Here is a 12626-nt window from a genome sequence, read left to right as displayed (position 1 = left end):
TCTAAAAGCGAAGGCGGAGGTACAGGGAAGCGTATCCTCTCGCTTCATGACGACACATCCGGGTCTGGCCCCTGTTCGTTTCGGTGAACCTGACAGCCGCCGTTGTCCAGGACCAAAGACCGTTGAGGGTTGCAGTCATGTCGGCAGCTGCTCCGGGGACCAGCAAGGCGGCCCACGGCGATGTGGCCGCGAAGAAAAAGAAGGGACCTGGTGCCCTGGCCACGGCCTACCTGGTCATCTACAACGTTGTTATGACAGCAGGGTAGGTAGCGTGTTTCCTCGTGCTAATGCTGTAGCTCTGGTGTGTGTGTATGTGTGTGTGCTGTTGAGCAGGACAGCACTTAATGGGAGGAAGATTTCCCTGTTGTAATGTTATATATTAGTGCAATTTTTGGGTTATTAATCTTCAAATTGTCTGTAGTTCTAATTAGAAACACTGGTAGCATACTGTGTTGTGAAATAACTTTGAGTTTCCTTTAGTAACATCCAACAGCTAATACAGATTAACGTCAGACAAGCAGCAGACAACCACCTGGCGTGCACATTAGTTGTGACTGACGGCTCGCCACAGCAAACAATACAGAAATATTAAGACAGATGGTTTATTGTTTGCAGTGTTTTTTCTGGGTTTTCATCTTGCATTGTCATATTATTTTTGCGAGTACTGAATTTGACTTTTTTTTCATTACAAAATCGAACAATTGACACAGAAATATAATTTTGATGATAATAATATCAATAATAATGATATGCAAGGAGAGAAAAATCAGCCAGCTAAGGGCTTATTTGTTACCTCGGCTTAAAAGATTGAAATTTAACAGAGGTTTAAGTAGGTTCCAGGTTAAAATATTTTCAAACGTGTTCTGTAGGACTTTAACTAAGATGTCACTTTAACCAAATAACTAACACACTATTAGTCGATTCATAGATTATATGGTACACATAAAATAAATAAGCAATTTAAGCAAAATGGTGACAAATGACTCCTCAGATAAAAGCTACTTTTATAACTGTTATTCCTTATATCATTTTCAGTAGCAAATGTTAGTTAGATGTGCATTTTTCACTTCATAGAAAACTTCATATATTAAATAATTTACCTGGTAATCAAATATCAACCTATTCATCAATAATAATAATAATAATAATAATAAGAAGAAGAAATTATCGTTGCAGGCCTAGCCAGGTCCCTCACTGGAAATTGCTAGTAGGATTTAAATGTTTTGCAATTAATATAACAAAAAAACATTTAAAGAGGACAATTTTATATAGAGTCATAGAAAGTGTACTTGCCCATACTAGGTTGCAAAATTAATAAATTAAGTATAGAGTAATTAAGTATAGAGTATTTTTTTCTTTTACTAACTACTACTTTACTAATAATCTAATCATCCGTTTAACTCAACTCTTACATTTACTACAATAAACTGTACTATACATTGCTAAACCCAAGAGATTACTTGCTGTAAATTTAAAAAGTAATTTATCTTGAACCCTGAACTGAGAAATGTCTCTGTGTGTCTTTTATTGCACTGTTTTTTAGACTGTTGCACAATTGAATAGTGGGAGTTGTTTGCTCTCTGTTCCAACCAGTTAGGTCACATTGTGAAGGCCTCAGTACTGATGGGCCACACAGTATCTGCTTTGTATTGAGCACATGTTGGAGCGTTGTATGCTCACGTCTTCTCTGTTCAATTGCAGTGTCTGCATTCAGATACTGCCCTAGCAGCTAAGCAGGCGTGCTCAGTTTCTGCCCAACTGGCCCTGTTATTGACATTCATTACTGCAGCTGACAAAGATTGAAGTATAATAGATACAAGTCACATTCCTCACTCTGATAAGTGTGAACTGAAACTCTCTCGCCCTGCCCAGTCCTGCTCGATTAATTTCTTGACAGCTCCACAGCCTCTATGTGCTCTGTTCTGCAGCTGACCTCTGACCTCAATGTTCAAGGGGAACCAGCCATAATATATTTAATTAGATTGCATTCTTATAATATTTATTTACTTGATTAGATTGTATGTGCTGAAACCCTTATCAGGCAGCAGTTCTCCATCCATATGAACTTTGACAGCATTTTTTAAATATTTGCACCAAATAAAACATTTTTTTCTTCATTATATTTCTTGGTTAGATCAGCATGGTCAATATGATGGACCAATATTTAGGCTGCTGAACATATATTCACATATGTCAGCAAATATAAATTCCCTTGCAGACAGCATCACATTTTTTAAGAGCTGCATTTCTTATTTATTCCTGACATTTATTTTTCTTGATACCCTTTTAATACAGAATATTGTTTTTTGTTTGTTTGTATATACTTTCACTAACATCTTTGCAAGCAATATTATGAATCCCCAATTGTTTTTCTTGGCAAGACTAGCTCTGTGTTCTTGCCAAGAATTCAAGCACTAGGACCTGCCAGATGTCCTAGTACAGTCTAATCCCCTGGACGATGGGATATCCTGACCTTAACCACTCAAATAAAAAATAAAAACACATTTTACATTTTAAAAAATCCATGCAAGTATCAACCCGTAAAAATCCTGTATCCAAATATCAGAGTACAATTTTATTTTTCCAAAAGAAAATTTTTATCATTATTCTCATTAAGCTCAATATTAATGTTGGTTTATAAAGACTCCCATTATTGAAGGACTCATTTTATAAACCAGTTGCTAAACCTTATTTGTCATATTGGTCTTCATTTTCATGCCTTTATTCAAAACAGAAACCAAATTAAAGTGTAACACAGATATCTGTTTCCTGGATAAAATAATCTGGTAGATCTTGTTTTAAATGTCTGTAATGACAATACTGTGATTTTTGTTTTCTCTCCAGGTGGCTGGTGATAGCTGTGGGTCTGGTCCGAGCTTACCTGGCCAGAGGAAGCTACCATGGACTGTACTACTCCATAGAGAAGCCTCTGAAGTTCTTTCAGACTGGAGCTATCCTGGAGGTGAGATGAGCACAAAGGGCTGGGCAATATCTACGAAAACAAATATTACAATATATTTGTTGAAATACAGTATGTGTCAGTATTTCAAAGATTACTGCTGTAGTTCGTATGAGCACACAACATCCAATTTATAGTCTGATTTGTAATAGATATATCCCATATACTCCACTACACAACTGACTGTAAAGATTTTTGTGCTTAATGTACAAATGAATCCGCAAACATCCCTTACTGTTAATCCCAACCTATTTGAACGGCTACAAAAATCATTAAGTCAATGAAAGCCATCTGAGTTTTGGATTCAGGTCTGGATGTGCAGTGGCACTGATTTCCCCTGGCCTGTTATCTGTACCGTGTTTGTTATGTCCGCTATACCATGACAGCATGGCAACCTAACACACCAGACTACACTGTTAAAGGCAAAGAACCAAAGGAGTACTTAATTGTGACATTTTGTAGGATTTCAAAGTAACATATATAAATCTTCTGAAAATAAGAAGAGTAAAGTCCACTATGTTATTTTTTTAAAACTAGGTAATAGAGAATAGTTGTTCATGTGTTAAAAATGCTCACACACACACACACACACAATCACTGACAGACATGTGTATGGTGCAGAGGCTGAGCAGCAGGAGGTGTTTCACTGATCTTGTCCAGACACACTGCAGCTCACGTCATTATCTTCCATTCATGAAATAATCTGTGCACGGACTGACCACCAGCAGCACTTTAGTGTTGAGTCATTCTTTACAGTGCATTTTTTTAATGAGAACTGAAGTCAGGGTTCGTACGGGTGCTAGAAATCCTTGTAAATGCTTGAAATTCTTACTGTATTTCTCTTGCAATCTGACTTTAGATAACCGCATTTTCAATGGAAAAAAGTATATAAACTGAATAGCCTATAGCCTATCTGAAATGAAGACCGCTCCGCCTGCGTCTCGCCTGCGTCTTCTTGTTTTTGAGATGTTTCTTGTTGCTCTGTCCTGTATCTTCTTACTGAAGGGAGTTTTTCTAGTTCCTAGTGAATGTGAGGGCTCCTGCAGTAGGCCTATTTGTGGGGCTTTTCTTCTAGTTTGGGTCGTGTATAGTTCCGCCAGCTGCTAGTTGATTTTTGTGAGCTTACTTTTGCTCCTAGCTCCTAGATTCCCATACCATTATGTTTTATGGGAGTAGCAAACTACTTTTAGTTGTTAAAAGTGTAATACCATTGCTAGTGGTACAGTTAAGTGAAATTACCCCATTTAGTATCGAAGTACTCATCTAAAACATGCCATTTACAACCGTTTGAAAGGTACTGGAAAAGCTTGAAAATGGACCTTGAAAGTCCTTGAAAAGTGCTTGAATTTGACCACTGAAAAAGTGTACCAAGCCTGTGAAGTTTATTGAAATGCTCAAAGGAAATATTAAGTCAGTTTTTGTATTATAGAGCTGCATGCATTCAAGTGAATGAACGAGCATGATTTAACAGCTGACAAGCCATACATAAAGTGCCGTGTTTCCACCTTCAGAAGCACGTTGAGTAATTTTCTGTTATCTTTTCCTTTCACAGATACTGCACTGTGCTGTAGGTGAGTGTCTCTCCAGCCTCCACTTCTCTCAGTTAACAATAACACTGAAGTCTTGCACAAGTCGCTAGGATATATGTAAACACATTTTTGCTTCTATGGTATAAGTACTTGAGACATTTAGTTGTATGAAATCATTAATCCAAAAAATATTGACCGGGTTTTGATTTTCTTTCCCATGTGAATTCTACAACTTAAATTCAAAATACAGGCACAAATCACAATTTTAAGCAAATATATCTGAATTGGTGTTCCTGCTAATTAGAATTAAAGCAGATAAGTACAGGTGACAATAATATAAAAGAACAAAGCCTGGAGGCAATGTTTCCATACAGAATAGCAGTTTGTTTTGTCCTTTAATATGTCACCCATCTGTATAATGGAATGATTGATTAATGATTGTCGGATGTCCTTTAAAGATATTTGGGAAGCTTTGAAAAAGTTTAAAATGAGATGAATCAAATTTTTGAGGAACTTTACCTCCAGTTATTATTGCAAAAGGCAAATATATGTATCTTATTCAGTCCGGGTGCATAAATAAAATTACAGCAACAGGGTTGTTGTTTAGTACCTTACCTGTTAAAATTACCACAAAGTCCTTAATATTTTTCATACTTCATACTCCAATTACCTCGTTTGCAAGATTTAGATTTTCTAGATTTGTTTGAGCAGTTGAATGATAACATCAATATTGTCAATACATGATCTTTAAAATTCTTCTAAGTGGTCCAAATTTGTTTGCAGAACTCATTGTGACAAGTCAGATAGGAGTGGTTTCCATCTTAAATTATTATTTTGACTGGTGACATTATAATTTCAGCTCATCAGATTGCATTTGTATCTCAGATGTTAATACACACAGGCAAACAGAAGCTTTTCACATTTGAAGTGTTTGCCAAAGGGAAGCTGTCTGCTCTCATGGTGTTAACGTGTGAGGAGAGAGCGACTCTCGCCTGGCTGTCTCGCCGCAGCTCACAGTCCATTCCCTTCATTATCTAGGATTAATGCAGGATTATCTGGGCTTCCTGCAGCGGCTATCCACCCAGCTATATGTTCCTCTCTGCTGGCTACTTCAAGACACTGCATCAACATCCATCACTGATATTTTTTTAGTGTACACTCTTATTTAGTCATAAACAAGGTTGTTTGGACAAATTGTTTTTTTTATTCTTTCCCCAGCCAGTAACCATTGACTGACCAGTTTTCCACTTGATATAATATGAAATTATCTAAAAAAATAAGTGTCATTTTATTAAAAGAACCATGTGAACTTTTTGTCATAAAACAAAAGAGCAACAACAAACAGCAACCAAGAACAGGCCCTATCTTGCAGCGTTAACAAAAGTGGAAACAAATTCTACCAAAGTAAGGAAAAGAAGTTTCATTATTCATTCATTTTCTTTAATAAAACTAGGGCTGCAAATAACTATAGCTTGTGTTTTCATCTGATTTTGATTAAATTGTGGCCCAAAAACACAAAAAAGAAATGCCCATCACAACTTCTCAGGGCTTCCCATCACCTGTATGTCAATACAAAAGTTCAAAACCTAAGGATATTCAGCTTAGAATGCTGAAACACAAAGAAAAGCAACAAATCCTCGCATTTGAGAAGCTGGAATCAGAGAATATTTGTTTTTGTTTGATAAACCATTATCGGATTATCAAAAGTGTTGTAGATTAGTTTTGTCACTGTTGACTCATCAATTAATTGATTGTTGCTACAACATATAAACATCTAAGAATTGGTGTAATTGTTAGAATAAACAAATCTATCAGTCCACCAAAAGTAAAGAGCAGAAAAAATCTCTGAAAATAACAGAAACGATGCCAGTGAGTCATAATTATCTAAAATGTTTGTGTTTTGTGTCATTTCTCAGGAATTGTACCGTCCTCTGTGGTCCTGACGGGGTTCCAGGTCATGTCCCGGGTCTTTCTCACTTGGGCCGTCACACACAGCGTCAGGGAGGTACGAAGAGTTTCACTCTGTATTCTCACTTATTCTCATAAAGGACTTGGTGTTATGGCAGGACAATGTAAAAGTGTTCAAAAGTGACCCGCTGATGTACTGTTTGCCCTATTGATAGATGGAGGAGGAGTAAATGTGTAAGTAACATCAGATGTTTTTGCTGTAGGGTTGCAAGAATTAATTTGCTGAACTTTTAGAGTATAAATAACGTTTGTATGTCATGTTCTCTTTGTGTGATTTATGATGCTGCACTGACGTTTTTCTCAAGCTGTTCTCTCTTTTTCTGTTATGTCAGTGTGTGGAAACTGTATTTAGATTGAGTGCGTGCAATAAGATGTGTTTTAACTGCATATTTGCATTGGTTTTAACCCAATATATGTGAAGATATCTGCCTGCAGTGTGATTCTGAACTCTGAGCATCTGAAACAAACAGCATGGTCTGCGATGAAAAGCCTAGATTAGCCTACAGCAGAGTAACTACAACAGCATGAGGCAAACCCGCCGTTTCCTATTTCCTCCTCCCATCATCCTCTGTGTGTGATTTCTCAGGTGCAGAGTGAGGACAGTGTGCTGCTGTTTGTCACAGCCTGGACCATAACAGAGATCATCCGCTACTCTTTCTACACCTTCAGCCTCCTCAATCACCTGCCATACCTCATCAAATGGGCAAGGTAGGAGAGTCAACCTGAGGGTGGTGTCAGAGCAGGAGACATTTATTTTTAATTTGTTAAACAATTGCTGCAAAGATAGGTAATTTGATAAGAGCTGGGTCAGGCCTCCGTACTGAATGAATGAATAAATTACGTCATTTGGACTTAGTTTAATGATTATTTTCATTAATGTTTGATTGGTTGATTGTTCATATATTATATTTAAATTGAAGAAATGTCTGATTACTGAAATACTGATTTTTTTTTTTTTAGAAATTAAAGTTTTGTTTGACTAAAAGTCTGAAAAATAAAAATTATAATTTGTAAAAATTTAAAATTTGACAATGAAATCTGACAAAGAACTGCAGCAAAAGTGTCAACCAGAAAATATTTTAAATTTTTGCTTGCAACATGATTGAAACAATGAATCGATTAAAATAGGAACTGTTTTTTTTAATACAATTGTTCATCTTAATATTCCGTTAAATTATACTTAAAAACAGTGAATTGTATTGTGTTTTCCACTATTTGACTTGTTATAAAAATGAATTATACATTTCTTATTTTCCTTCTTAAAAGGAATAAATTGCTCTATTAATCATTTTTGGCCAAAGGTAATTTGCAATGCTACTGTTTATATTATTTTATATAAAACCTTAAACAGATATGTGACTCTGTTTGAGACTAAAATAATGAAAAGGTTCAGGAGCTGTAAATGCTGTCTGTCATAAGTCTGTAAAGGCATTACTAATTAGTAAAATCATCTACACTACAGAGAATTGTGCCGTTTCCACCATAAAAATATCTGTCTCTCTTTATCTGCCTAATGGGATTCTTCTGCATCCTGAACCGAGGCACCAGTTGTTAAGTGCCTCCCTCCCCGCGGTCTTTGTTGCTTAGTAGCAAATGACACCGTCGCTATATTGGTATTCGACTCTTAGTCTGTGTTGCACCTTGAGTGGCATAAAAATTGGTTTGTGCGTCTGGAAAAACTCAGCGAGGGATCAGAAAAGACAGTCGCTGGGTTCAGAGTGAAGGATGAAACTGAACGTTTTTAGTTTCTCTCTTTGATTTTCATCCTCTCTAAAGAAGAAAAGCAGTTCAGTGCATCTCATATGTGTAATTGCGAGCTTTTCTTTTCTTCTTTCTCTTCAAAAGGCCCGATGCTTCCACAGTTCTATGATTAAAAATTTAGAAGCATGCAGAGGCAGTGGTGTTTCTTTTCTATTTGCGCTTTAAAATGTTCTTGTTTAGCACGAGTATGGCCTGATATTAATATTACAGTATATTTAGAGTTTGGGGATTTAGTTTCTGATTTAACACTGTAAATGCAACCTTTGAACTGTTACTTTAATGTATCTCAGTCAATATGTGTATGCATATATAGGGTGTTTACTTCTCCTTTCATGACTTTGAACAACAGCAATTTGTCCGTTTTTTTTAAAGTAAAGATTTACTTAAATCATTATTGCCTATTTGAACTGCTTGCGTCAAAGCCTGAGCACATTCTCAAACATAGATGGAATATTTATACTCTTCATCATACTCCACTTTTTTTGAAGAGACAAAACATTTTTTTCTGGTATTGCTGCCTCTGGCAAGTATTTTTATTCTCTTCTGCTCCACATAAATCCTTTGGTATGGACGAAATGCTTTTTTCATTACTTAGTCTGCAGCACGATTTCTTAACAGAAAAGTTTTGGTGGAAAGCAGTCTGTACTTTTTTTTTGACCTTTTAAAGATATTGCACAAGTTTAGAGCGGACTATCTAACATGCAGTAAGTTGTACTGCTGCATGTGCTGCAAACTGTAAAAATCCAAGTCTATATCATGCAGATCTCCCTCTGTGTTTTTCTCATATTATATTAGCTATACTACCCACCCCTCCTTGTTTTTGCAGAAAGAATAGATAATGGAGAATTATGATTTCTTATTTCTCTCTACTGCAGGTACACCTTTTTCATCATGTTGTATCCCATGGGAGTAACTGGGGAGCTGCTGACTATCTATGCAGCGCTGCCGTACGTGCAGAAGACGGGCCTGTACTCGGTCACTCTGCCCAACAAGTACAACTTCTCTTTCGACTACTACACCTTCCTCATCCTCGTCATGATCTCCTACATCCCCCGTAAGTCAACAGGAAGATTTTCTTTATTTTGACGTGATAAACAGTAAGCGATCACCTCCTTCTTCTAGTTATGATTTGCTGTATATTGCAAATATACACAAGTACATTGCTTTTTGCTTTTCATCAAAAAAAAAGAAAAAGTGGAGAAATGTTCTGTCCTTATCTCATAATTGTGGCTTATTGTTATTTGTATTTCATAATTGCATAATTTCAAGAATCAATCATTATAAGTAGAGCCCGACTAACATGTGATATTTTATATGTAAAATTATTTTAAAGGCAAAAAAGTCACCAATTATCATCATCGTGGCCAATATAGTGATTTTCTTGTAGCTGGAAGAAAGAAAAAAAAAAACTATAATCATTATTATATATAATTATTCATTCAACATTGACTGTATTAAATTGCTTAACCACTTCTAGAAATAAAAATGAGGATAATAAATTAAAAAATTTAATGAATAAAACATCAATGCTGTATATTCAGTGTCAGTCAATTGCTGACCATTTAAAAAAATACACTTAATAGCTTGCATCTTTTCTAAATCATAACATTTTCTGTATTATATGTTATGTAAAAACAGTGTTCATATCAAAGCATATTGGACGACATGTATGTTGATAATATGTCTGTGATAGACCAATATTAGCCAATAAAATATACATGGGTCTGTTATAATTACAAGCGTTAGACAGTAGTAAAGGTGTACCTTTATAAAGTGGAGACTGTTTCAGCCTGATGTAAAACTCGGCTCTCCCTCTGCCTCCCCCTGCAGTCTTCCCCCAGCTTTACTTCCACATGATCCGACAGAGGAAGAAGGTGCTGGGCCACGTAGAAGACTACAGCAAAGTGGAGTGAGCCCAGCAGCGCTCAGACAGATCTGACGAAGGGAAAAATAAACCAAAACAACCAACAGAAGAGGAGCAAAATTACGTCTGCTTAATGAAACGCGAAAACAGTTTTCAAACTGCCAGAGCTGACCTGGCAGCAAAAACAATTATCAAGCAACTTTATTTTTTTTCTCCCTGCTGTTGTCCGGGTTGTATAGATGCTCACAAATCATGAAACGAATGGTGTTTTATTTTTAAGTTGTCATTGTGTTTTTATTTATGAACAAACTGCGGTTACTTTTGTTTAGTCAGGGAGCTTGCAGCCGTAAAGAAACTGTATCTTGACTTTGATACAGTTGAGCTGCGGTCTGAGTGCTGAGCAAAACTCGGTCACAGCAAAGCATTGAGCTGAATGATGCAGAGTCAATAACCTCCCTTTAAATGTCACCATAGAAAACCCCTCATAGATTTTTCACCTCCCAACAGCCCACCTTTTGGTCTCTTTTTAAAAACTACTGTAGAAAGAATAATGTGAAGACTAGCACTGAAACTAGGTTGTAGCTTTTGCATCTACAGTGTGTTTGTTGGTGCAAACTGTGGTCCAGGTTTGTAATTTCTTTTTTTGTATTTTTTTTTTTTGCCTTTCATTTGTTTCAGTCAAATTACATTCCTGATTTAGTTCAATAAACCTTTTTCATCCTGTGCTTGCATGGTTTATTTTCTGTATTTTTTCCTGTTTGTTTGGTGCTTGCTTGAGTGTAGTTTTAGTTGCATCTTTGTGGTCAGATTATGTTAACTTATGATGATGACAGTGAGTTGTGTCTTCTGATGTTTAGGTGATTTATACATTAATAACTTAAGCCAGTATACTTTTCCATCATGCATCCATCCAAGTGAGCTCACATGTGCAGTTTCTTTATTTTATCTATTGAAAGTAACTTTTTTTTTAAGCAATTTTAGCTCCTATGAATTGCTACTTTGTTCATGCTATAATATTTATTTATGTATTTATTAAGCTCCCAATTTCCTCCCAAGAGGTCAGTGTGTCTTACAAATGGGATGTTAAAAACCTTTTTATTACAAAAAACAATTAAGACATGACGTAAGTTATGGCACACTCAATAACAACAAAACAGACAGCACAAAATACAGTAGCAACAGTGTTTTCTGATTAAATTAGTTTAACAAAACTACATTGTAGCATAAATATATACTAGATGTTCAACTTATTCGACTTTAAAATACAGAGTGATGTTGGTTTACTTTGGTACATAAAACTGGTAGTGGTTAATTTATATTGAGCTATGTCGGCTGAAACACTAATCCTGAGTGACATGTCCCTGTCAGTGGGGTTATAACGGTTTCGAAGGAAGCAAACAGACTTGATGTTGAATTTAATTAGTGAGCATGTAGTCATGCCTTTTCAATGAGGTGAATCTAATAACAGAGAGAGAACTGAATCAGACTAGTTCAACCTTTTCATGTTTTGTTTGTAATGGTCAGCTTTGATGCACAGTCCATAATGTTCAGTCACTGTTCTGGACACTTTGGAGTTGTAATCCTGAATGATTTCTATATATTTTGTTGGGTTCAGTTGTAGCTGCTCTGTCAGAGAGAAACTCAACATAAGACTGATGATAATTGAATTTATTGATATCTTTTAGTTAAAATCTTCTGCTCTTCATTCATTCAAAAAGCGAGAGCTTCTACCACTTGAGGTCAGCAAAAACAAGATTCTGATTTTTGGCCATGTAGGTAGCCTCGGTTTGATTTGACCAGATTTTAAGACACCCAGTGTCATGGCTGAGCTTTCTGCCTCCATTCCAGTACATTGGACTGGAATATAATTCAGCAATGTTGAAAAATTACAAATAAAAAGTGCAACATCTGTTTCCAGTAACAGGTGGCCTCATGCAAGAACCACTTACAGATTTGATTTTAAGTGGCTCATTCAAGTGATATGAGGAGAACCTGCTGCATCACCCACTTTTCTCACATATTTCTTTCTCTTAGTCACAACATAACATAACATGTTTTCCCTGTTGTGTGTTTTTTATATAAATTGGTTGTTTTTTTCCTTACTTTTTGAGTTATTTGAGGCAAGAAAGACAAGAAAACAAACAGGTTCTTGCACAAAACCCGGTGTTACTCTGGATCAGTCAGTGCCAGACTTTAGAAGTGACATGTCATGCCATGCAGAAATTAATGATGTAATTAGTTACCCCTGTCTTATGTGTGGAGAAAGCTAATTCATCTGTGGATTGACACTAGTCCAGTGTGCCCCTCCCTGTAAAGGCACAGTGCCCTGCTCACAGTTTTGGAAACACTGCTCTCTTAATAGTCCACCTAACCAGCTGTCAATAGTTTCTATAGGGTTTTATTTCTTAAAAGGTAGTTTCAATGAAAATTGTCCACAGGGAGGTCTGTGGGTTATTCTGGAAAGCTGGTTTATACAATAACATGTTGCTGTAAAAATATTTTAAATTGAATATTGTAATGTTTTGAGCACCACAAACAAAATTCC

General features: G+C 36.2%; 1 protein-coding gene across 1 annotated transcript; it reads left to right on the top strand.

Moving 5' to 3' along the window:
- Positions 1-72: 72 nt before the first annotated feature.
- Positions 73-10806, top strand: hacd2 (3-hydroxyacyl-CoA dehydratase 2). Its single transcript, XM_059343307.1, has 7 exons — positions 73-262; positions 2845-2962; positions 4512-4530; positions 6405-6493; positions 7043-7164; positions 9093-9271; positions 10048-10806. Exons 1-7 carry the CDS (start codon positions 138-140, stop codon positions 10128-10130), a joined length of 735 nt encoding a protein of 244 aa, XP_059199290.1. The 5' UTR covers positions 73-137; the 3' UTR covers positions 10131-10806.
- Positions 10807-12626: the final 1820 nt, after the last annotated feature.

Source organism: Centropristis striata, chromosome 10 (assembly GCF_030273125.1).
Source record: "Centropristis striata isolate RG_2023a ecotype Rhode Island chromosome 10, C.striata_1.0, whole genome shotgun sequence".
Lineage (NCBI taxonomy): Eukaryota > Metazoa > Chordata > Actinopteri > Perciformes > Serranidae > Centropristis > Centropristis striata.
The sequence above is the reverse complement of the archived record's forward strand: the minus strand, read 5'-3'. Positions and strand labels throughout refer to the sequence as shown.

What these genes read in the sequence shown, in the direction of transcription:
- hacd2 (XM_059343307.1), top strand. Translation starts at nt 138, where the DNA reads ATGTCGGCAGCTGCTCCGGGGACCAGCAAGGCGGCCCACGGCGATGTG. An exon ending in TCACACACAGCGTCAGGGAG is followed by an intron (nt 6,494 to 7,042) that starts GTACGAAGAGTT and finishes GTGATTTCTCAG; the next exon opens with GTGCAGAGTGAGGACAGTGT. An exon ending in TACCTCATCAAATGGGCAAG is followed by an intron (nt 7,165 to 9,092) that starts GTAGGAGAGTCA and finishes TCTCTACTGCAG; the next exon opens with GTACACCTTTTTCATCATGT.